Source organism: Myotis lucifugus, unplaced genomic scaffold (assembly GCF_000147115.1).
Source record: "Myotis lucifugus unplaced genomic scaffold, Myoluc2.0 scaffold_20, whole genome shotgun sequence".
Lineage (NCBI taxonomy): Eukaryota > Metazoa > Chordata > Mammalia > Chiroptera > Vespertilionidae > Myotis > Myotis lucifugus.
Window position 1 is genome coordinate 2,116,830 of NW_005871068.1, and position 26,798 is coordinate 2,143,627.

A 26,798-nucleotide genomic window follows, 5' to 3' on the forward strand; every position below is an offset into this window, starting at 1 on the left:
TTAAATTACAGTCAAACCTTGGTTCTTAAACATCTCCCATCTCAATTCAGGTCTCAACCAAGTTGTTCACAGAAAAAATGTCTCAACTATCAAACAAAACTTTATATCTCGACCAGACAACCCTTTGATGCTGATACCTGTATGATCAGTCACGCATTCCTCAGGCGACAAACAAAAGAGAGAATGCGTATGAGTTGGTTTCCCGCTAAACCCTGCATGGTTAATATCTCAGGAAATGGTGCTGTGAGTATTTTTGTGGGGTTTTTTTGCTTTTGTTGTTGCTTGTTATTATTAAATATGTATAGTAAGTCACCATGGGTCCTAAGAAGGTTAGTGATAACAACTGAAAGGGCGAGATCTCAAACCTGCGGACACGCGGCCCCCGCCCTTCCCCACATTCTCAGTGAAGGGGCGGGGACTGCGCCCTCCATCTTACCCTGGGTCCTCCATTTTTGGGCAGGGCCATGTGCTCGGCAAAGGCTTCTTCCCGGAAGGAGCCTCTGCTAGCCACACCCAGGATTTCTCTGGACTAACCAATGATAATCAAGGGAAGTGCACGCCATCACTATGACCACATCCTGTGTAATGAGACACCAACTCGCGCCTGGCCAATCGGTGGGGCCCACAGTCCCCTCTCCCGCCCTTACTCCACCCCCCTATAAAACTCCTGGTCCCATCAGGCTTCTCTCTCTCGGCCACTTGGCTTGCTGTTGTGTCGGTGAGTGTGGTGGACGGAGAGCTCGAGCTAGCTTGAAATAAAGGACTCTTTGCTTTTGCATCGGACTGGCTGGCTCTCTGGTGGGCTCTTGGGAATCTTGAAATCTGGGCATAACATTTGGGGGCCCGCCCGGGATTCCCAAGACCATCAAGGGACCCTCAATCCGAAGAGTCTGACTGACCGCAGTAGGTGTCTGTATCGTTGTGTGTTCTGTTCTGTGTGAGCTTGTTTCTGGAATCTGTAAGTGCCTGAGGGGTCTAGGCGGACGCGCCGTGAAAGACCACAGGCAGGGGGAGAGTTGGAAGACGTTCCGCCCCCCCAGGAGGGATGAGTATGCCCCTCGCGGATTTGAGATGAGGCGGGTCGCTCCTGCCGGTTTGGCGTAAGGCCATTGTCTAACTTTTGGGTTTGGCTTCCATGGAATTGGAAGCCTGTTTTGGTTCTGCTTCCATGGAGTTGGAAGACTGTATTTCCGGGCCCGTTTGTTGTTTGTGTTTTTTCGGTTTTATTTTGTGGACTTACTGGACGGACATTATGGGACAGACTCAAACTACTCCTTTAAGCATTATGGTCGATCATTTTAAAGAGGTAAGGGAAAGAGCCAGCGACCTCAGTGCGGAGTTTCGGAAAGACTGGTGGCAGACTTTTTGTTCCAGGGAGTGGCCGACTTTTTACGTCGGGTGGCCGCTGGAGGGGACTTTCGACCTCCCCATCATCCGCCGGGTCAGGGATGTTGTCTCCCAACTTAGGGGGGGACATCCTGGTCAACTCTCTTACATTTTTACTTGGCAGGACCTCAAGGAAGACCCACCATCTTGGCTCAGGCCCTTCCTACCTCCACGTCCTCCTGGGCCGAAGCCCATTCTTGCCTTGCAGAGAACGGAAGAGGAGAAAAAGAAGAATCTCACCCAGCCTTCGGCCCCCCCCCACCCTGTCCTGCAGGGGGGGACTGAAGAAGAACTAATCTTTCCTCCCCCATATAGCCCACGGGGGGGCATTCCTTCCACGCCAGGAGTGGCTGGGGGCGGAGTTCTGGGAGTGGCTGCGGTTCCGGTAGGAGGCCCGCCTCTCACCCGGCAGAGAGCTCAGTGGGAACTGTCTGCCGCAGTACCCGACTCCACTATCAAGACCCTGCCCTTAAGGGCCGCTGGACCCCCGGATGCGGACGGCAACCAGCCCCATCATTATTGGCCTTTCTCAACATGCGATCTCTATAACTGGAAGGCACAAAACACTAAGTTTTCTGAGAAGCCGGGGGGACTTATTGACTTGCTAGATTCTGTTCTTTTCACCCATCAGCCCACATGGGACGACTGTCAGCAGCTTTTACAGGTTCTGTTCACGACGGAAGAGAGAGAAAGGATCCTCAATGAGGCCCGGAAAGTGGTTCCAGGCATGGACGAAAACCCAACTGCCAACCAGGCCCAGGTAGATGTCTCTTTTCCCTTAACTAGGCCTGAATGGGATTTCAACACGGCAGAAGGTAAGGAGAGGCTTTCAGTCTACCGCCAGACCCTAATGAGGGGTCTCAGAATGGCTGCTAGAAAGCCAACTAATTTGGCCAAGGTGGGGAATGTTCAGCAGGAAAGGGATGAGTCTCCATCTGCCTTTTTAGAACATATCATGGAGGCTTACCGCACCTACACCCCCATGAATCCAGAAGCTCCTGAAAACAAGGCAGCTGTGATCATAAGCTTTGTAAACCAATCGGCCGCGGATATTAAAAAGAAACTACAAAAAGTAGATAGGTTGGGAGAGAAGAGTTTACAGGATTTACTGGCAGTGGCAGAGAAGGTGTACAATAACCGAGAGTCTCCAGAAGACAGGCAAGCTCGCGTCGTGGCTGCCACTAGCAGTAGGCAAGCTCAGGACCTGGCTAGGGTCCTGCTGGCTACGACCCTGGACTCCCCCAAGGAGCGAGACCGTCGCCTCCGACAGCTTGCAAGCAATAAAGGAAGAGGTAAGCAGACCACCCGAGAAGGGAGGCGGGGCTACGGAAGGATCAGTGTAGATTTTGCATGGAAATAGGGCACTGGGCTCGAGAATGTCCGAAGAAGGCCGGTGAGAAGGGAGACAGGACTGACCGAGTTAAGGTCTTAGAGCTGGGTGAACTGAGTGATTAGGGGAGTCAGGGTTCGGACCCCCTCCCCGAGCCCAGGATAACTCTCAGAGTGGAGGGGACTCCTGTTAACTTCCTTGTTGACACCGGGGCACAACATTCGGTCCTCCTCACCCCGCAAGGAAAACGGGCGAACAAAAAGTCCTGGGTGCAAGGGGTAACTGGTATGAGCCAGTATTCATGGACTATGCGAAGAACAGTAGATTTAGGAACGGGCCGGGTATCCCACTCTTTCATGGTGATACCGGAATGCCCCTACCCACTATTGGGACGGGACCTACTGACCAAAATTGGAGCTTAAATAACTTTCAGACAAGGGGGGCCTCAGGTCACCGATGGGGAGGGCCGCCCCATTCAGGTCCTGACCATGAGGCTAGAGGATGAGTATCGCCTCTACCAGAAGGCTTCCCCAGTAGAGGGCAGTATGGACAAATGGCTACAAGAATTCCCAACAGCTTGGGCAGAGACGGGGGGGTGGGGCTGGCTGCCCACAGGGCCCCAGTCCTGGTAGAACTAAAACCAGGAGAAGGTCCAGTAAGAATCAAGCAGTACCCCATGCCTCAGGAGGCACGGAAGGGAATTCAGCCTCATATCAGGAGACTGAAGAGCTTGGGGGTGTTAGTCCCCTGCCAGTCTGCATGGAACACTCCCCTACTGCCGGTTAAAAAGCCACAGACAAACAACTACAGGCCAGTACAGGACCTCCGAGAAGTAGATAAAAGAGTTATGGACATACACCCAACAGTCCCAAACCCGTACACTCTCTTGAGCTCCTTGGTGCCCTCTAAAGTCTGGTACACAGTATTAGATCTGAAAGATGCCTTCTTCAGTCTACCGCTAGCACCTCAAAGTCAGCCCCTGTTCGCCTTTGAGTGGCATGACCCAGAGGAGGGCTTCAGTGGACAGCTGACCTGGACACGCCTACCCCAGGGGTTCAAAAACTCGCCCACCATCTTCGACGAGGCGCTGCACGAGGACCTGGGTGAGTACAGAAGGGAACACCCCAACCTCACCCTCCTCCAGTACATAGATGACATCCTGATTGCTGCCGACACAGCCAAGGACTGTGAGCGGGGGACCCAAGATCTATTGGCCACCCTGGGGGCCTTAGGGTACCGGGCATCCGCGAGGAAAGCTCAGTTATGCCGAGAAAGGGTGAGTTACCTGGGATACAACCTAGAGGGCGGGCAGCGGCGGTTATCGGATGCCAGAAAAGAGACTGTTTTGAAAATCCCTACTCCCACCTCTCGAAGAGAAGTGAGGGAATTCCTAGGATCGGCAGGCTACTGCCGCCTCTGGATACCGGGTTTTGCCGAAATCGCCAGGCCCCTATATGAAGCTACCAAAGAGGGAAGGGCGTTTGACTGGACTGAGACAGATGAAGCTGCCTTTAGGCAGTTGAAGAAAGCCCTTCTAGGTGCTCCAGCCCTGGGCCTGCCAGATATTACGAAGCCCTTTCATCTCTTCGTAGATGAACACAAAGGGATAGCGAAAGGGGTCTTGACTCAAGCTTTAGGCCCCTGGAACCGCCCAGTGGCTTACTTGTCCAAGAAGTTAGACCCTGTAGCTGCCGGCTGGCCACCGTGCTTGAGAATTATCGCGGCAACCGAGCTCTTAGTCAAAGACGCTGACAAACTGACCCTGGGGCAGGAAATCAGGATTACAACCCCACATGCCATTGAGGGAGTCCTGAAGCAGCCTCCCGATAGATGGATGAGTAATGCACGTATAACCCATTACCAGAGCCTCCTACTTAACCCTCCAAGAGTGCGGTTCCACCCCAGTGCAGCCCTCAATCCTGCTACTTTGCTGCCCGACCCTGACTTAGATGCCCCACTACACGACTGTGCGGGAATCCTAGAGCAAGTACATGGACTCTGGAAGGACTTGACTGACCAGCCCCTCCCTGATGCAGAGGCCACCTGGCTCACAGATGGAAGCAGCTTCGTGTGGAACGGGTGCAGGTACGGGGGTGCAGCGGTGGTCACTGAAATGGACACTGTGTGGGCGGAGGCCCTGCCCCCCGGGACGTCAGCCCAGCGAGCAGAACTCATCGCCCTTATTAAGGCACTGACGCTGGGGGCTGGGAAGCGGCTTAACGTTTACACAGACAGTCGTTATGCATTTGCTACAGCTCATGTCCACGGGGCAATCTATCAGGAGAGAGGGCTGCTGACAGCAGAGGGACGGACAATAAAAAATAAGCAGGAGATTCTCTATCTGCTTGCAGACTTATGGCTTCCTGCCAAGTTAGCTATAATCCACTGCCAGGGGCACCAGAAAGCCGATGACCCGGTGGCAAAAGGTAACCAAAAGGCTGACCAGGCTGCGAAGGTAGTAGCCCTTACCTCGGTCCCTACCATGGCCTTACAACTCCCAGACCCAGGGTACCCAGTCTTACCAGACCAGCCCAAGTACTCCCAGGAAGAATTGCAACGTATCAGAAAGCTCCCCAGAGCCCAGGAAATAAAGGGATGGTGGCATAGAAGGGGAACTTATATTGCCAGACCGGCTCGGGGACACGGTATTAGAACATATGCACTGGTCCACTCACCTGGGAACCCGGAATATGAAGGACTTAATCCGACATGCCGGGATCAAGATTCACCAGGAGAATACCAAGATAAATCAGGTTGTGTCTGCCTGCAAGACCTGTCAACTCATGAACACGAGAGTCGGATCAAATGAAAAAGGGACCAGGCTCAGAGGCACCAAACCGGGAGCACAATGGGAGGTCGACTTCACTGAAATTAAACCAGGGAAGTATGGTTATAAATACCTTTTAGTTTTTATAGATACCTTCTCTGGCTGGGTAGAGGCATACCCAACCAAGCATGAAACAGCTCAGACGGTGGCCAAGAAGCTGCTGGAAGACATCTTACCCAGGTATGGTTTTCCTGCTATGATAGGGTCCGACAACGGGCCAGCCTTTATTTCACAGGTAACACAGGTAGTAACCAGGGCTATTGGGGCAAATTGGAAATTACATTGTGCTTATAGGCCCCAGAGTTCAGGTCAGGTAGAAAGGATGAACAGAACTTTAAAAGAGACCCTTACCAAATTAACCATGGAGACTGGCGGGGACTGGGTGGCTCTCTTACCGTATGCTCTTTACCAGGTAAGGAACTCCCCATACACCCTGGGCTTTACTCCCTATGAAATCATGTTTGGCAGGCCACCCCCTATCATTCCTAACCTTAAAGCTGACCCTCTCGCTGAATTTGAAAATCAAGAACTATCTCTTTCCTTGAGAGGGCTTCAGAAGGCGCATGAGGACATTTGGCCGCGCCTCCGCGCCATCTACGAAACCAGCCCAACCCCAACTCCTCATCAACACAGACCAGGAGATTGGGTCTACGTCAGAAGGCATCACTGAGAAACCCTTGAGCCACGTTGGAAGGGTCCCTACACTGTGGTGCTGACAACCCCCACTGCTCTCAAGGTAGACGGCGTCGAGACCTGGGTCCATCACACTCACGTCCGGTCAGCGGATCCATCCATGACCCGGAAAGACTTCATCACCAAATGGAGCATCGATCAAGATCAACGCAACCCGCTCAAGCTCAAGCTACGGCATGCTCGACCTGCCTGATGCTGGTAACGTGACTCGCGATCACTCCTGTCACCAGGAGCCCCCACAATACTGTGTAATACACTTAGATAATGCCTGCATCTTCATGGACATGGCTCCAAAGAGACAAGAACAATTTATAGGATCACATGTTTAGTAGCAGAAGATTTGGCTGCCTGAAGCGGCCATGATGCCAATATTATGTTTCATTGTATTGATATGTTATATTAACCTTTGATTCTTTTGCAGGTTTGAATGTATGTTGGCTGTCCTGGAAGGGAGCTGTGTGGGATGACCCCCAAAAGTAAAGGGTGCCTAGCTGCCAAGAGGGCAGGTGCCCAACTGGGCAAGGAACAGTGCCCATCAGGTTTTGGTCTCTGCTGAGAGACAGCTAACAGTTGGCAGCCTGTAATACTGTCTTGCAGGCCTGAGTCACCATGCCCATGTCAGGGGTAGTAAAGCTGGAAAAAAAGCCTGTTTAGAATAGAAGGTCTGAGGCATGGTTATGCATAGAAAGAAGGTTTTATACCAACAGTTACTGTTTTGTTTTAAATCCATGAAAAGGAATTAGCAAGGAAAGTCAGAAAATCTTAGAGTAGATCAGTATGTTTTTCTCCTTATGTAATTCCTCCGAAATCTGGCAATATGTGAAGGGATTTATTCCCTCCTGGGAAGGCACTTAAGCCTTCTGTATTGCCAAGAGGATCCCAATTGTCTACAGCTGTTGTCTGAGCTCTCCGTTCAAGCTGGGTTCATGAAAAGCTGGTACCATGGATCTGTCTCTTGCCCAATGACGTAAGCTGGGCCCTCTCTGGAGAAGAAACCTGGGTTTCCCAAGATATGTGATCAATGCTGGGGCCCCGCCAGCAGGCGAGGGGAACCCAAGGCAGGTGCTGGGCGTGAAGGCCACAGGGGCATAGGCTAACAAGGAGACAGAACTGAAACTCACATCACCCTACTTGCCCCAGAGATGGCTGGTAGTCAAAGACGGGTAAGACCCCACAGGGTGGGGCAACCTACGACAGGCACAGCTGGGGGCCAGTAGGAGAGAACTTGGGGTTCAACAGAGGTGGGGCACAGATCCTCACGCCCCCAATGGTGCAGGGGCTTGAACACTCGCCCCTTCTGAGGAAGGTCTCCTGTCCCCATGGCTGCTTCTTGCTTCCCATGCCCAGCCCAGACCAGGAACCAAATAACAGAAGAGACTTGGTCCAGCTGAAAATGGTACCCAGAAAAACAAAGGCTTAGTTTAACGGACTCTAAGTTTAAACCTAGCCTAACAAACAGGAATGCTTAAGCCTCCTCAAGGAATCTTGATTTGGCTTTTTGATAGACATAGAGAAATTTTAAGAAGAAAAATCCTATAAGTTGTTAAATCTAAAATGGTTTCTTTCCCTTCCACCGGACCATTTGTTCAGTTGATAGTTCTGGTGGAATAGAAATGCAGTCCGTCTCATGATTGAGCCGGAAGTTCCAAGACAAGGGGGGAATGAAAGGGCGAGATCTCAAACCTGCGGACACGCGGCCCCCGCCCTTCCCCACATTCTCAGTGAAGGGGCGGGGACTGCGCCCTCCATCTTACCCTGGGTCCTCCATTTTTGGGCAGGGCCATGTGCTCGGCAAAGGCTTCTTCCTGGAAGGAGCCTCTGCTAGCCACACCCAGGATTTCTCTGGACTAACCAATGATAATCAAGGGAAGTGCACGCCATCACTATGACCACATCCTGTGTAATGAGACACCAACTCGCGCCTGGCCAATCGGTGGGGCCCACAGTCCCCTCTCCCGCCCTTACTCCACCCCCCTATAAAACTCCTGGTCCCATCAGGCTTCTCTCTCTCGGCCACTTGGCTTGCTGTTGTGTCGGTGAGTGTGGTGGACGGGGAGCTCAAGCTAGCCTGAAATAAAGGACTCTTTGCTTTTGCATCGGACTGGCTGGCTCCCTGGTGGGCTCTTGGGAATCTTGAAATCTGGGCATAACAACAACAAAGTGAAAAATTGTAAGACCAATGATAGAGCTTAAAAAAGGAGTAATTGCAAAGTATGATAAAGGTATTTGTGTATCAGATCTGGCTACCTACCAAGTACAACAGGGGGAAATCAACAATTAGAACAATTTGAAAATATAAAGAGGCCATCAAGAGTGCTGATATTAAGGATTAAAAATGGTGACAGAGTAAGTGAAAGCCATACTGATACTCTCCCAGGACCAAACTGGAAAGACAACTAAAATACAGAAAAACCACCCTGAAAAATCAACTGAAGACTTGCTGGAGAGAACCCTAATAACCAAGAATGGAAAGTGGAGACCACACAGAGACTGGTAGAAGAGTGGATATGCAAGAGGGTTGGCCACAGGCAGCAGCTGAAAGTCTGGAGGGATATCTTAGCTGTGGGGGGTTCCCATTGAGAACTCTGAGGTCTAAACCCCAAGCTTATCTCTCCAGCCTAGAGCACCAGAACTGAGAAAGGTGCTCATATAACACCTGGCTGTGGAAAGCAGCAGGGTTGCTGTCTGCCAGTCATTGACACCTGAAATGCAAGCACCCTCTAAAAGGACCAATGCACAAAATTTCGTGTGCAGCCACTCACTTTGGGTTCTGGTAGAGGGAAAGCAGAGTAGACTGGAACTGTATCAGAGGAGTCCAGGGTTGGGGGCTCTGGGTTTGGAGCTCAGAAGGCAGCCACCCCAGTTCCCTGTGCAGAGTCATTCCCTCATGCTGCAGAGGATATCTTTCTCCTATGGACTTTTGCCCTATAATCAGTTCCTCGCTTTCCCATAGTTCCCCCTATAAGACCAGGCCCCTATCAAGGGTAGATCCCATTTGATATCACTGACCAGGATTCCCCCCCTCCCGATTGCAACCACAGTGCTGACTCTTGGAGACATGGCTGCTTGTATCTTGCCAGAAGGCCGTGATCTCCCTATGATGGTCTCTTCGACCAAGGTGAGCTTGGCTAACAGCATAGTATCGTGGGCGCACACCTATGCCTGGCTGCATAATGTTTCCCATTGTTGGATATGCAGAGATTCCTCCAGGAGCGGCTGGCGGATTTCCATGACACATCCATCTGGCCACTGCCAACTGAACATGGTTAGCTGCTCAAGACTTCAACACTACCTCCTGGAACCCTGTATGCCAAGCCACTGAAACCCTAATCCAGCAGGACCAAGGCAATACCTGCCCCTTCATAGGTTATGCAATTTAGAACGGATGGGGGTGGCTATTAGGGGAACAAGTAGAATTAAGAGAACCTTAATGTGTATAGAACAGCAGCGACACAACAGGTATCGCACAGTCGGCTGGCTTCCTCCAGAGTTGTGCCATAACATTACCATTAATACTGAGCTCCAGAAATGATGTAATAAAAAGCAGTATATTGGTATAAAACCTGTAGATATGATGGTCCCAGAATACTTATGGATGTGTGGGAGGTAAGGCAGCCCCTACCTCCCGACAAATTGGAGACAGTACACCTGTGATAGGCCCTATATTCCCGGGCAAATCCTTAAAACCTTAGAAGAGATGCTCCATAATTGGGACTCAATGTACCACTGGTGGCATCGAGCCAAACAAACTCCCTTGTGGTTTTACCCATTAGCTGTATTCCTCCCTGCAGGAGGAGTAATAAAGATAGAATTAGAAGTTACAACCTTAGCCAAATACACGGCTAAATCCCTGAATCAGACTCAACAAGCCCTTACCTTAATGATGAATGAAACTATGCAAATGCGCAAAGTGGTACTGCAGAATAGAATGGACTTAGGTCTGTTAACTGCCGCACAGGGGGGCATTTGTGCCATCCTACATGTGGCATGTTGTACATATACACTGAGTGGCCAGATTATTATGACTGGCCAGATTATTGTGACCACCCCATCAGTACTTCGTTGGGCCACCTTTTGCCTTCAATACTGCGGCAATTCTTCTTGGCATGGCATTGACTCCACGAGATGTTGAAAGGTGATTCGAGGAATCTGACACCATGCCTGATGAATGGCACTGTCCAGTTCTGTGAGATTTGATGGTTGTGGAACCAGCTGCCTGATGGCTCTTTTAACTTCGTCCCACAAATGCTCAATTGGATTGAGATCTGGTGATTGTGGGGGCCACCTAAGCAAGGTAAAGTCTCCCTCATGTTCTTGAAACCATTACTGCACAATGTGAGCACCGTGGCATGGCGCATTGTCTTGTTGGAAGAAGCCATCTCCATTGGGATACGCCATCAACATGATAGGATGAACTTGATCAGCAACGATACTTAGGTATGTTGTGCTATTCAGACATTTATAATCGTCTGGCCCTCTAGCAACTTCAGCACGAAATTATAGCTAATTTGCCTACAAACGTCAGGTGGTCATATCAATCTGGCCACTCAGTATATACCAGATAAAATGTAACTGGTGCCCTACAGGAGATAGTGAAGTACAATTCATCCAAGCTCTTTCCCATGACCCCTTCCATGAGTGATGGGATGGACTATCAGGAACATGGCTCTGGGAAATTTTTAATTTTGCTATTGGGGATCAGAATTCTAGTACTAGCATGCTGTGGTATTACTATTGTGGGCTTTGTGTTCAAGGAGCTGGCATATGGTCCAGGATACCCCTAAAAAGCCATCCGGTATAAGGGGTGGAGTGTGGAGACTCTGGCAAGAATATGTCAGATGTTGAAGGCCCATATTTCCATATGCATGCACCACAGCAATGACACATTATCAGCATACACACTGCACAAGCGCACCCTTATATAACCTGCCACTTATGTAACACTGATGTCATTACTTGGCAGAACGCCTCTTTTGTTAGTATAAATGTGCTACCGACCAGCCAGTGCCTGGCTGCTTTCCCTGCAATAAAGCATGTCCCATCTCCCTGCAGCTGCTCAAGTTTTCTTCCAGTTCCCAGCGTCCAAGGAAGTCCCCTCTCTGGCAGAGGAGCTCGGACCCAACAGGGGTAAACAATATATAAGGGGCAAGGAGCTACCATGGACAAAACCTGCCTGTACAAAAGTGCTGTGGCAGACGGATGCCATGTCCTGAGTGTGGAGAGAGAGGGAAGGACTAACAGTGCTGGAGATTACAGGAGGGTGAAACTTACGGGCTTCAGAGTTACACATTCCAGGGTGAGAAAAGAAAGAGGCCTCCCTTAGCCTTTCCGGTGTCATTTTCTTCATCAGCAAAGATGGGATTAAAGGGTCTTGAGAGGGTTGAGGGGGAATTCCAAAAGCCCAAGTTAGATCATGCATATTAACACCTTCAGTCCTCTGCTGACCTGATTAAATCATGGGAGATCCACCCCACTCTCATCAACCAGCACCTCGGAATATCTTCTAACCCCCACTCTGCCCACATTTCCCTCATCCAGGGAGAAGCCACCAGTCTGATGAGTGAAGTCTTAATAGCTTCACCCTCTTAGTGGTGTATATAAATGCCAGAGTCACAACAGTAACTTCACAAGTGGTACAAGACTGGCTTCACAGACCCTTCTTTGGGACTTAGTCCACAGAATCGCCCATAGAAAACTGGTACAAGGTTTTTCCTCTGGGAATCCAGAGACTGTGCATACGGGAAATGTGAGCACTATTGAGAGCCTTGGTTTCCTATGGGGCTGCTCTACCAGTACGTGGACCTCAACAGGCAAGCCAATCCTATCTTGGATTCAGAAACCACATATGACTTAGATTGTGCTTGGTTTCTGACCAGGAGTACTCTATATTCCTTGTGGCAATGTGGCGTTAAATACAGGAGAGGGTGACTAGAAGACTGACATCAGCTGATGGCTAGAACCCTTCTTGGAAGCTCCTACTGACTTCCACAGAGAGGGAGGGCTGAGCAGACCTCAGCTTCTCACTTTTCCTAGCTCCTGGAGGATCACACTGACTGAAGAGAGTTGCCTTCGGACAGACACCTTCACTGCACAATGGCCTTTGCGGCTTCCGTGGCCGAGCTAAAGGCAGAGGCCAGCTGCCCCATCTGCCTGGATTACCCGAGAGACCCAGTGACCATTGAGTGTGGACACAACTTCTGTCATTCTTGCATCCACCAGTACTGGTTAGGTCTACAGGGCATCTTTCTCTGTCCTTTCTGCTTCCACCACTGCCGTGATCAGAACTTCAAGAGAACTTCAATTATGTCACATGACTGATATTGTTAAGCAGATTCCCACCATGAGGAGAAAAAGGAAAAGGCAAGATAAACCCCAGTGTAAGAAGCACCAAGAGCTTCTGACCCAGTGCTGTGAGACGGATCCAGAGCAACTGTGTCCCCAGTGCAGGGTCTTATCAGACCATCAGGATCAGCCCCTGATACTCATTGAGGAAGCTGCAGCTCGTCACAGGAAGAAGCTCAAAGGGTACATTGTGCCCCTGATGCTATACCTTAAAGATGCTGAAACAGTATATGAAAACCAAGTTGCAGAAACTTTGAAAGTGAAGACAAAGATGGAAAACTGGTGGGAGGGATTGGATTATGAATGTAAAGAACTTAAGTGTTCCTTGGAAATAGAGAGACATTAAATTAATGGCAATCTACTTTATAGAAGAGAAGGATGTTGGAAAAAACTAACTGAAAATGAAAGGCAAATTTTATACTATATATTCAGGCTAAACAATCTGTTAAGTGAAATAACAAAGAAGTATTTGCAGACAGATGTGGATTTACTCACAGGTATTGAATGTGGAGAGCGACTACAGCGTTTGGACAGGTTCAAACCTTGGACTGATGAGAGGGCACAGTCCTCTTGTGGCAAAGCCACATAAATACAAGTCCCAGGGTGGAGGGCAAAGCCCTCCCAGCACAATTATAGCCAAAGGCTATGGTTGTATGTAAGCTTGACCTTATAGTCTGACCTTGTAGTCCTAGGCAGCTGAGGGATGTGGGCTGTGGGAGGTGCAGCAAGTGCTGCCAAAACAAAGCTTGACAGAGTTCAGAGAATTACAACAGGAAAGTAGTAGATTTGAAACTCCCAAGAACATTGCACCTACTGATGATGTGTTGTTGCCATGGTAATCCTGCTCAGTATGAGAGGAAGGGCAGGTTCAGACATTTGGTGTATGTGCATGGCTGGGGAGCCAATGGGGCAAAGCTACCATCTGTGGATTATGACTAAACGCCTCTAAGTTAGAATCCCGCCCCAGCGTAACTATACGGCAGTGCTGAGGGCCTCCAATGGCCTCGGATAGCCGGTCCCCCGCTGTGCCTCGGGACCGGGGTCCGGTGCGGAGAGCCCTTCATCCTGGGAAACGGGTTGCAGCCAGAAAGGGGGCCGCCCCCTCACCCTTCACGCAACACACATTCGTGGGGAAGCTAGTGCTAAACCGTTCATAGACGACCTGCTTCTAGGTCGGGGTTTCATACGAAGCAGAGCAGCTCCCTCGCTGCGATCTACTGATAATCAGCCCTTGACCCAAGGGTTTGTAAAAACAAAACAAAACAAAAAACATCTTGACCACTCCCTTGTTTTGCTTTGTGAGATGACTATAAAATAAAGATTCGGCTTATAGGCTGTGTCATTGTGTCCTCACCCAGGTGCAGTGCCACCTGGTCCCAACTATATTCTTTTGTCTGTTTTCTTTAATCCTTTACCGCCCCCTCCTCAGGTTCACCACTGGCCATGGACACAGTTCATGTGGCGCCCAACGTGGGGCTTGAGTACGGGAACTACAATTATCAGGTGAAAGGACACTCCTGTGAAGCGTGCGCAGAAAGCGAAAGTAAGATAAGGAGCTAAATTTAGTAGCAGATGGGTAGAAAACATGGGTAATTCAAGATCGCAGGAAAAGAACTTATATGTATCTATGCTTAAGGCTATGCTCTGTGCATAGGGCTGTTCTGTAAGGCATCAACAGCTTCTTGATTTGTTGGATTTTGTAAATGAAACTTGCCCATGGTTTCCTGAGGAGGGGACAGTAAATGTGGAGACATGGGAGAAGGTAAGGAAGCAACTTAGAGATCATTATATAGCTGAAGTTCCAGAGAAAAGTCCTATCCCTACTTTCAGTCTGTGGTCCCTGGTTCGGGACTGCCTAGAGCCCACTCCTGAAAGGGAGTGGGTGAATGTGGTCGGGAAACTAAGACAGATAGTGGAGGGTTTCCAGAGGCTTACGACTCCCCCTATACCATCAGTGCCTCCACTGCCTCCTCTGGTCCCGGGGGCTACAGCTTCTGTGGGGGAGAGCCCTACGGACAATGTGCTTCCTCCCAAATATGAACTAGAGTTGGAGGAGGAGGCAGCAAGGAACAGTGCCGGCGGGATTGGGATGATGGGGAACTTAACTGTTTCTCATAAGCCTCTTCAATTACCCCCTAAACAAGCAGAGATACCCCCTAAACAAGCAGAGATAAGAATGGTACCTTTGTCCCCACTCCAGCAGACTCTGTATGAGGCTAGGCAGGCTGGGGAAGATACTTCAGGATTCAGTCTATACCCTATATTTGAGCAGCCTAATCCTCAGAATCCAGGTCAGATGCTCTATGGTCATCAGTCTATACCTTTTAAGACTTTGAAGGAGTTGAAAACTTCTTGTTCTATGTATGGACCAATTTCCCCTTTTGTGCCGGGGTTACCAGATACAGTATCAGAGGAAGCTATGGCTCCTAGTGACTGGAATAGTGTTGCAAAGGCCTGTCTCTCACCTGGAGATTACTTATTATGGAAGTATAATTGAGCAGAGCTTAGTGCGGAACAGGCTAACAGAAACCAAGCTCATGAGATACCCATTATATTTGATATGCTCATGGGCACTGAACCTCAAGGGGCTTTGCAGACTCAGTTCGTATACCCCATACAAGCTTATCAGCAAATAAATATGTGTGCCACCAAAGCCTGGAGGCAGCTGCCAACAAAAGGGGGAAAATCTTTAGACATAAGTAAAATTAGGCAGGGACCTGAGGAGCCATATCAGAATGTTGTGGCTCCCTTGTTCCAAGCCATTGTAGGCAGGGTTATGGCTAACCCCGAGGCTGAAATGATACTCCTGAAACAATTAGCTGTTGAAAATGCAAATAGAGTATGTCAAGAGGCTTTACGTCCATACAGGAAGAACGGTACTGTACATGATTTTATCCGTATTTGTGCTGACATTGGACCAGCTTACGTGCAAGGAGTGACATTAGCTGCCGAGTTAAAGGAGGTATTGCTTGCTGGTCATCAGAAAGAGGGATGTTTTAACTGTGGTAAGGCAGGGCATTTTGCTAAGGACTGTAAAGCTAAAAATGAAAGTCAAAAGGCTACAGGGAGTGGAAACAAACAACATGGACTATGTCCAAGATGCAGGAGATGAAAGCATTAAGTAAATGAATGCCACTCCAAGACTGATGGTGATGGTAATCCATTGCCCCCTAGGCAGGGAAACTACAAGTGGGGCCAGCCCCAGCCCCACCAAACAGTAGGGGCCTCATCCTTGACCCCACTGCAGCCTTTCCAGCCAGCTCAGGCCCAAATCCAACCATCCGAGACCTCTACCGTGCCACCCTGGGAAGTGCAGGATTGGACCTCTGTCCCACCTCCGGATATGTACTAACCCCGGAGATGGGCCTCAGGCTATTCCACGGGAGTGTATGGTCCCCTTCCTCTGGGCATGATGGGACTAATTTTAGGGAGGAGCAGTTTAACATTGAAAGGGTGATAGATCAGGACTATACTGGAGAAACTAAAGTAATGGCACAAACAATTAATACTATAATTCAGGTCTTACCAGAAACAAAAATAGCACAAATTCTCCTTCTGCCCTACTATCCAGAAGGGCGGCCTTTGACCAGTCAGCCCCGAGGTGCAGTGAGCCTTGGGTCCAGTGGTGCAGTATACTGGACGAAAATAGTCAAGAAGGGCTGGCCTGAGTTAGAAATAAGGATTAATGGGAAGCCTTTTAAAGGGGTTATAGATACCGAAGCTGATGTGTCAGTCATTGCCTTCAGACATTGGCCACAGGCCTGATCTTTAAACCCCACGGCTTCTGAATTGCAAGGAGTGGGGTATGTTACCCAACCCTAGCAGAGTGCTCAACTCCTTCGATGGGAAGATCCATATGGAAGTACAGGCTATTTTCAACCTTATGGATTACAACATTTACCTGTTAACTTATGGGGACGGAATATGCTAGAGCAGATGAGGGTTTTAATAACAAGTCCCAGTTCCATTGTTACTTCTCAAACGCTTAATCAAGGATTCCACCCCCTAAAGGGACTGGGGAAGAATCAGCAAGGGAGGTGTTCATCTATCCGGATGTCCACTCAAAAGGGGAGGCATGGATTGGGTTACCAGAATTTTCAACAGGGGTCTTAATCGTCTCTCCGACCCAGTGTACAGCAGCTAAAATGACCTGGCTTGCAGATATCACTGTCTGGGTTGATCAATGGCCCCTATTAGGAGAGAAGTTAAAAGCTGCACAAGAGTTGGTTCGAGTACAACTTGAGGCAGGGCATATGGAACCCACTCACAGGCCCATATTTGTAATAAAGAAGAAATCTGGTAAATGGAGACTATTGCAAGACCTGAGGGCAATTAATAAAACCATGGAGATTACGGAGCCCCTTCAGTTGGTGTTACCATCCCCTACAGGCATCCCATTGAAATATCACTTATTGGTATTAGAGATCTTAAGGCAAAACTCCTTCAAACCCCTTATATTTCAGCACAATGGGTGGAAATACAAGCTCTTATTTATGCTTTGACAGATTTTGCTACGGAGCCCATCAACCTATATAGTGATAGTGCTTGTATGGTAGGTATGGCAAAAATTATTGAAACAGCTATTATAGGGCACACTAAATCAGAGGAACTCTTTCATTTATTTTTCAGCCTTAAAAAGGTCATTAGAGAACGACAATTTCCCTGCTTTATTGGTCATATCTGATCTCATTCAGGTCTCTCTGGTCCGTTAGCTATAGGAAATGAGGTTACTGATCGCCTCCTTGCTGTAATGCAAGAGGCTACCCCACTTGCTCTTGTCTAGTGCTCCCATACTTTGCATCATCAAAATGCTGCTGCCTTGCACAGTTCCGTATTTCTCGAAAGCAAGCTCATCAAATTGTTAAGCAGTGCTCTCAGTGTGTGGTTCATTGCCCTGTACAATCGTTAGGGGTTAATCCTAGGGGTCTTAAAGCTAATCAAATATAACAAATGGATGTCCTTGCTTAGCCTCATTTGCAATACTAGGACCTCCCTTAGAGCTAAAATCAGACAATGGACCTGCATGCACTAGTTCTGCTTTTCAGCACTTTAATCAGCAATAGCAAATTTGTCATAAAACTGGTATCCCTTACAACCCTCAAGGTCAAGCAATAGTTGAAAGAGCCAATCATACTCTTAAAAATGCAATTACAAAGACAAAAAGAAAGAGAAGGATGCTATGTGTCATCTCAAAACAAACTCAGTCATGCTCTTCATACTTTAAGTTTTTTGCAGAGGCTAATAAGGTGTCAGTGGCTAATAAGGTTGTAGTATCCATAATATACAAAGAATTCTTAAAACTCCACAATCAAAAGATAACCATATTAGCCCTAGCTGGTGTGGCTCGGTTGGTTATTGTCTCATACACTAAAGGGCTGCTGGTTCAATTCCCAGTAAGGGCACATGCCTGGTTGCAGGATCAATCCCCGGTAGTGAGCATGCAGGAGGCAGCCGATTGATGTTTCTCTCTATCCCTCTCCCTTTCTCTTTCTAAAAATCAATTTAAAATCTTTTTTTAAAAAAACAACCAAATTAAACAATGGAAAACATGAACAGACATTTCTCCCAAGAAGATATACAAATGGGCAAAATGTACATGGAAAAGATGCTAAACATCATCAGTTATTAAACAAATGCAAATCAAAACCGCAATGAGATACCACTTCATAACCACTAGGATGGCTATAATCAAAAACAAAGACATTAACAAGTGTTGCAGAGGATTTGGAGAAATCAGAAACCTTGTACATTACCAGCAGGCAATGGCGCAAGTTGCTGTGGAAAACACTTTGACAAGTCCTCAAAACATCAAGCATAGTTACCTTATGGTCCAGAAATTCCAAAACAGGTATATATACCCAAGAGAACTGAAAACATATGTTTACGTAAAAAACATCTTAAAAGGTTCATAGAGGCATTATTCATAATAGAAAACTAGAAACAAAACAAATGTCCATCAGCTCATAAATGGATAAACAAAATGCAGTATAACATTACAGTGGAATAATATATACCTATAAAAAAGAATGCAGGTAGAGCACAGAGGACTTTTAGTGCAGTAAAATTTTCTGTATGATATTATAATGATGGATATACAGGGTGGGGGAAAAGTAGTTTCACATTTATGAGTACGCAAAACAGTTTATTCTTGTGTTATTATTTATTTATTATTAACTATTGTATTGTTTCTTAGACGAACATCTGTAAACCTACTTTTTCCCCACCCTTTATGTCAGTATACATTCTTCCAAACCCATTCCAACAACATCAAAAGTGAACCTTAAGGTAAACTATGGAATTTGGGTGATAATGAAGAGTCAATGTAGGTTCATCCTTGGTTAAAAATGTACCCCTCTGGTTAGTGATGCTGACAGTGGGAGAGGCTATACATGTGGGAGGGCAGCAGGTATATGGGAGATCTCTATACCTTCCTCTGGATTTTGAAATAAACCTAGAACTGATCTAAAAAAAAAAGTCTATTTTAAAAAAGAAGAAGAAGAAGAAGAAATGATTGACCTGTCCTGCAACACAGATGAACCTTGAAGACATTATGATATCTAAAAGAAATCATTCAAAAAAAATCACATATTGGTCCCAGCCGGTGTGGCTCTGTGGTTGAGTGTCGACCCATGAACCAGGAGGTCATGGCTTCATTCCCAGTCAGGGCACTGCGTAGGTTGCGGGCTCGATCCACAGTTGAGGGCGTGCAGGAGGCAGCCAGTCAACGATTCTCTCTCATTACTGATGTTTCTATCTCTCTCTCCCTCTCCCTTCTTCTCTCTGAAATCAATAAAAATTATTTTTTTTAAAAAACCATATGTTGTATGTTTCCATTCATAGCAAATGTCCACAATAAGCAAATCCTTAGAGTCAGAGAGTGAATTAACAGTTGTTAGGTGATGCACTGTAGAGAGAACTAAGGGTGACTGCTACGAGGTATGGGCTCTCATTTTGAAGAGATGGAAATATTCTGGAATGAGACAATGGCAATGGCTGCATAACAATGAATGTGCTAAAAAGCACTGAACTGGACACTCTAAAATGCTAATATTTATGCATATGAATTGTGTTTCAAAAAAACCTTCAAAATTAGGCAATAATGAACATTTTCCAAACTCACTGTTGGTGTGGGTCCTGAACTCAGGAACTGAGCTAGGTGGGTCTGGTCCAGGAGGTCACATGAGGCTTCAGTTGAGATGTCACTGGGGCTGCAGTCATCACAACTGACTGGAGCTGGAAGATCTGGTTCCAAAGAGGTGCAGTCACAAGGCTGGCGACTTGGTGCTGGCAGTTCCTGGGAGGTCTCAGTTTCTTCCCACCGGGGCTTTTCCAGGAGCTGCTTGAGTGTCCTTATCACTTGGTAGATGACTTCTAAAATGAGAGACAAATGTTGCTACCTCAAGCAAATGACAAAAAAGTTTCAGAAAGCTGTGTCTCCTTGTAGGTTGAGGAACTAGCATCCGACTCACACAAGTAAAGTCTAGAGACCGGAGTTGGAACTGCCTGTGGCAGAAGGGACAATAAAATGATAGCCTTAGATGTAAACTGAACTGCCAGGAGATGCAGAAAAATATGTTTCCGGTGAATAGATAAGGACCCTACAAAAAACAGTAGGCTGAGATTGTCATAGAAGGAGAAAGGGCCAAGCAGGCCCCCCAGGGAAGATGATGAACCCAAATATAGGGGTGGGTCAGTAAGGCCTGGGGACTGGGAGGTGGGGGAGTATAATGACCACTCAGGGGGACTAAAAACATAGGTTCACATAAAACCTCGTACAAAATTGAATCAGGAAGAATCACAAAACATGAATAGGCTGAAAACACCTGATAAAACTGAGGCAGTAATCAAAAAACTCCAAGCAGACAAAAGCCCTGATCCGGATGACTTCACAGGGGAGTTTTACCAAACATTCAAAAGGAACTAACACCTATCCTCCTCAAATTATTCCAAGAAATTCCAGAGAAAGGAACACTTCCAAGCTCTTTTTTTGCCAGGCTAGCATTATCCTAATTCCAAAACCAGATAAAGACATTGCAAGAAATGGAATTATGGTAGAAGCCATACCCCTGATGAACATAGATGCAAAAATCCTCAACAAAATATTAGCAAATCAGATCCAGCAATATATTAAAAACATCATACATCATGACCAAGTAGGATTTATTCCAGGGATGTAAGGCTGGCACAATATTTGCAAATCAATAAATGTGATACATCTCATAAACAAACTGAAAGACCAAAACACATGATAATATCAATAGACCCAGAAAAACATTCGACCAAATCCAACACCCATTTTGCATTTAAAAACAGTTCTCAGTGCCCGGCTGACATGGATCAGTGGTTGAGCATCAACCTACGAACCAGGAGGTCATGGTTCCATTCCCGGTCAGGGCACATGCCTGGGTTGTGGGCTGGATCCCCAGTAGGGGGCGTGTAGGAGGCAGCCAATCAGTGATTCTCTCTCATCAGTGAGGTTTCTCTCTCTCTCCTTCTCCCATCCTCTCTGAAATCAATAAAAAAAAAGTTCTCAGCAAAGTGGGAACAGAGGAATGATACCTCAGCATATTAAAAGCCATACATGACAAACCTACAGCCAACATCATACTCAGTGGGCAAAAACTAAAACCATTTCCCCTAAGAACAGGAACAAGACAGGGATGTCCGCTTTCACCACTCCTATTCAACACAGTACTGGGAGTCTTAGCCACAACAATCAGAGAAGAAGAAAACATAAAAGGCATCCAAATTGGAAAGGAGGAAGTAAATCTGTCATTATTTTCAGATGATGTGATATTGTACATAGAAAACTCTAGAGTCTCCAGCAAAAAAACTACCAGATTTAATAAATGAATTCAGCAATGTAGCAGGATACAAAATTAACACCCAGAAATCATTGGCATTTTTATACACCAATAATGAACTCACAGAAAGACAATTTAAGAAAACAATCACATTTGCCATTACAACAAAAAAAATTAAGATACTTAGTAATAAACTTAACACGTTAAATGCCCAGCCTGTTTTGTCTTCCGGACAGAAAGTATAGTGTCAGTCACCAGTGACTGACTGGGTGCTTAACGTGTTAACCAAGGAGGTAAAAGACCTGTAATCAGAAAACTACAGGTCACTGAAAAAAAGAGATAGAGGAAGATATAGACAAGTGGGAGAATACACCTTGGTCATGGATTGGTAGAATTAGCACCATTAACATGTCCCAAAAGCAATCTACAGATTCAATGCAATCCCTATTAAAATACTAACGGTATATTTCACAAATCTAGAACAAATATTCCAAAAATTTATATGGAGCCAAAAAGAGACCCCAAATAGCCTCAACAATCATGAGAAAAAAGGACAAAGTTGGAGGGATCACAACTCCAGATATCAAGTTATACTACAAAGCCACTGGCATCAAAACAGCTAGGTACTGGCACAAGAAAAGGCACATAGATCAATGGAACACAACAAGAACCCTAAAATAGACCAAGCCATTATGTTAACATTTGACAAAGGAGGAAAGAGCATACAATGGAATAAAGACAGTCTCTTCAAAAATAGGGAGACGTGGGGGAGAAGGGGGGAATTGGACAGGTACATGCTAAAAAAACAAGACCACCACACACAAGAATAAATTCGCCCAAGCTGGTTTGGCTCATTGGATAGAGCAGTGATCGGCAAACTCATTAGTCAACAGAGGCAAATATCAACAGTACTTCTTCAAAACAGACTCGCCCAGGCCGAAAACCCGACTTCTGCGCATGGGCCACGAAGTTTCAATCGCACTGCACGTGGTATTTTGTGGAAGAGCCACACTCAAGGGGCCAAAGAGCCGCATGTGGCTCGCGAGCCGCAGTTTGCCAACCACGGGGATAGAGCGTTGGCCCGCAGGCTGAAGGGTGGCAAGTTTGATTCCAGTTAAAAGCATGTATCTCAGCTGCAGACTGGATTCCTACCTAGCTCTGGTCAGGGTGTATGTGGAAGGCAACCAATAGATGTTTCTCTCATCCTCCCTTTCACTCTCTCTAAAAATCAATAGAAAAATATCCTCAGGTGAGGATTAACAAAAAAGTATAAAATAAATAAAAGTTTTTTAAAAGAATAAGCTCCAAATGCATGAAAGACTTAAATGTAAGTCGTGCCTCTATAAAAATCTTAGAAGAGACCATACAGCAAAATCTGACATTTCTCATAGCAATATGTCTGCCAGTACATTTCCTAGGGCAAGAGAAAGTAACGAAAAAATAAACAAATGGGACTACACCAAAATAAAAAGCTTCTGCACAGCAAAAAACAAACAAACAAACAAAAACCACATCAACATCCCGGCCATGGTGGCTCAGTGGTTGAGCGTCAACCTATGAACCAGGAGGTCACAATTCAATTCCCAGTCAGGGAATATGCCCAGGTTGTGGGCTGGATCCCTGATCCTAACAGGAGACAGCCCATCAATGATTCTCTCTCATCAATGATATGTCTGTATCTCTCTCCCTCTCCTTTCCACTCTGAAATCAATAAAAACATATTCAAAATAAAACAAGTTATCCACAAAATGAAAAGGGAGCCCACTATACATGGGAGAACATATTTTTCAATGATACATCTAGTAAGGGGTTAATTTACAAAATATATAAAGAACTCATACAACTTAACAAAAGACAATCCAATTAAAAAACGGACAAAGACCTAAGTGAACACTTCTCCAAAGTGGACATACAGATGGCCAAGAGACATATGACAAAATGCTCAAAGTCACTAATCCTCAAAGAGATGCAATTTAAAACCACAATGAGGTATCATCTTACACCTGTCTGAATGGCTGCCATCAACAAATGACAAGCGATGACCAGGATGCGGAGCAAAGAGAACCCTCATACACTGCTGGTGGGAATGAAAACTAGTGCAGCCACTGGGGAAAACAGTATGGCGTTGCCTCAAAAAAATTAAAAATGAAACTCCCATCTGACCCAGTGATTCCACTTGGAGGAATATATCCTAAGATGAATGCATAAAAACAACTGTGGTACATTTATACAATAGAATACAATGAAGCTGTAGAAAAGAAGGATCTCTTACCCTTTGAGATAGCAGATAGACCTGACGAGAATTATGTATGCTAAGTGAAATAAGTCCGTCAGAGTAAGACAAGTATCACATGATCTCACTCATAAGTGGAATCTAATGAACAAAATAAGCTGATAAACAGAGTGGATCCAGAGACATGGAAGCATGGAACAGAGTGTGGAAACTCAGAGGGAAGGCGTGGGATGTAACCAACCAAAGACCTTGTATACATATATGCATATCCCTTGGACACAGACAATAGGTAGTGAAGGCCTGGGGCTGGGGGCGGGGGCTGGCTGGAGGGGGGTCAATGGGGGAATGAGGGAGACCTATGTAATACTTTCAACAATAAAAATTTATAAAGAAATAAACTTACAAACAAAATAGATCCAGAGACACGGAAGCACGAGACAGAATGATGAATCTCAGAGGGAAGGTGGGGAGGGAGGTGGACAGATTAACCAAAGAACTTATATGTACATATGCATAACCCATAAACACAGACAACAGTGTGGTGAAGGCCTGGGGGAAGGGGGCGGGAGAGGAGGTCAATGGGGGAAAAAGGAGGACTTCTTTCATGCTTTCAACAATAAAGATACATTTTTTAAAAACTTGTATGTGAATATTCATAATATCATTAATCATAAGTCTAAAAGTATAATCAACCTGAATATCCATCAATTTATTAATGTGTAAACAAATATTGGTATATCCACACAATGGGATATTATTCAGCCAGAAAAAGGAGTGGCTTTGCCCAGCCCACTTGGCTCAGTGGTTGAGTGTTGACCTATGAACCAGGACGTCATGGTTTGATTCTTGGTCAGGGCACATGCCGGAGTTACAGGCTCGATCCCCAGTTTGGGGCGTTCAGGAGGCAGCCAATCGATGATTCCCTCTCATCACTGACATTTCTTTCTCTCTCTCTCTCTCCCTTCCTCTCTAAAATCAATAAAAAAATATATATTTTTTAAAAGGAGTGGCTTAATAGTTTCAAGGTTGATCCAATACATGCCACAACATGGATGAACCTTAAAACTATTAAGCCTAAAAGAACTTTTTTTAATTATAAAAATAAAAACTATTAAGCTTAGCCCTAGCCCATTTGGCTCAGTAGATAGAGTGTCAGCTGCGGCCTGAAGGGTCCCAGGTTCAATCCCAGCCAAGGGCACAAGCCCAGGTTGCAGGCTCGATCCCCAGTATCGGGCTTGCAGGAGGCAGCCCATCAATGATTCGCTCTCATCACTGATGTTTCTATCTCTCCCTTTCCCTTCCTCTCTGAAATCAATAAAGAATACATACATTTAAAAATAAATAATGACCCCGTTAAAAAAAAAAACTATTAAGCGTATGTGAAAAAAGACAGACACCAAAGAACAAATATTGTATGATTCTACTTATAAGAGGCATTTAGAGTAGTAAATTCAGAGACAAAAAATACAATGGTGGTTTCCACAAGCTGGTAGGAGGGGCGAATGGGGAGTTATTGTTTAGAGCAGTGGTTCTCAACCTTCCTAATGCCGCGACCCTTTAATAGTTCCTCATGTTGTGGTGACCCCCAATTTCATTGTTACAAATTGAACATAATTAAAGCATAGTGATTAATCACAAAAACAATATGTAATTATATAGGTGTTTTCCGATAGTCTTAGGCGACCCCTGTGTCATGACCCACAGGTTAAGAACCACTGGTTTAGAGGCTCTAGTTTCAGTTTGGGAAGATGAAAATTCTGGGGAAAGATGATGCTGATAAGTGCACAATAATGTGAACGTACTTAATGCCACTTAACTATACACTTAAAAATGGCTAAAATAGTATTATGTATATTTATCACAATCAAAAGAATGAAGTCCCAATATATACTACAACATAAGTGAATTTTGCAAACATTACAGTTAAGTGAAAGAAGCCAGACACAATGGGACACATATTGTATGATTTATATGAAACTAGAGGCCTGTAGCACGAAGAGATTTGTACAATAGGCCTTCCTTTTCCCTGGCTGCTGGCACCGGTGAGGCCTCGCTGCTCCGCCGGCCCCGGAAACATCAGAGTTCTGGCTGGAGCCAGCCCCGGAAACGTCAGGCTTCACTGCTCTGCCGACCCTGGAGCCCTGAGGCCTCGCTGCTCCGCCGGCCCCGGAAACATCAGGCCTCACTGCTCCCCCGGCCCCGGAAACATCAGGCCTAGCTGTTCCCCCGGCCCTGGAAACATCAGGCCTCACTGCTCCCCCGGCCCCAGGGCCGTGAGGCCTCACTGCTCCGCTGGCCCCTGAATCATCAGGCCTCACTGCTCTGCCGGCCCCGGGGCCATCAGGCTTCGCTCCACTGCTTGGAGCCTATGTATGCAAATTAACTGCCATATTTGTTTGAGGTTAATTTGCATATCATGCTGATTAGCCAATGGGAGATGTAGCAAAGGTATGGTCAATTACCATGTTTGTCTATTATTAGATACGATGTCCACAATAGGCAGATCGTATATAATAAAGCTGGGATATGCAAATTGACCATCACTCCGCCACAAAGGTGATGGCGCCCACAGCGGAGGCTGAGTTGTGGTGGGGTTTCCAGAACACAAGATGGCTACGCCCACAGTGGAGAAAAGGGTTTCCATAACACAAGATGGCTGCACCCACAGCGGAGGCCAAGTTCCTGTAATGAGCCTTAATGAGCAATCAGCAGGGACCTGAGGCTACGCCCGGGGGCTTGACAGGGGACCTCAGGCAGCTTCCCCCGCCCTAGTGCCAGGTCAGGGGACCTCAGGCCGTGCCCCCCACCCAGCAGGGCCTGACGGGGGACCTCAGGACGCACCCCCTGCCACTGCACCAGGCCAGGGGACCTGAGGCTGTGCACCCCGCCCAGCAGTGCTTGACTGGGAACCTCAAGGAGTGCCCCCCACCCGGTAGAGCTTGACTGGGGACCTCAGGTCACACCCCCCGCCCGGCGGGGCTTGATGGGGGACTTCAGGCCACAATCCAGGCCCCAGCACTGGGCCAGGAGACCTGAGGCTGCAACCCCGCCCTGGCACCTGGCCAGGTGACCTCAGGCTGTGCCCCCTGCCCAGCGGGGATTGATGAGGGACCTCAAGGTGCGTCCCCCCCACCCCGGTGCTAGGCCAGGGGACCTCAGGCCACGCTCCCCCCCCCCCCCCCG

General features: G+C 46.9%; 1 protein-coding gene and 1 long non-coding RNA gene across 2 annotated transcripts in view; one reads left to right on the plus strand and one right to left on the minus strand.

Annotated features, from left to right (window-relative positions):
• Window positions 1–314: 314 nt before the first annotated feature.
• On the plus strand, window positions 315–14,138 carry LOC106696583. Its single transcript, XM_023751354.1, is given in 7 exon segments — window positions 315–329; window positions 2,018–2,201; window positions 2,334–2,678; window positions 2,960–3,301; window positions 3,304–5,174; window positions 5,224–6,367; window positions 14,008–14,138. Coding segments are annotated over 7 exon segments (4,032 nt in total).
• A 5,186-nt stretch (window positions 14,139–19,324) lies between these two features.
• LOC106696577 overlaps window positions 19,325–26,798 on the minus strand; it is a 9,760-nt gene continuing 2,286 nt past the window's right edge. Inside the window, exons 3-4 of the long non-coding RNA XR_001347523.2 lie at window positions 19,699–19,949; window positions 19,325–19,358 (exon numbers count right to left, since the gene is read on the minus strand). This is a non-coding gene — a long non-coding RNA (uncharacterized LOC106696577). The remainder of the gene's footprint in view (window positions 19,359–19,698; window positions 19,950–26,798) is intronic.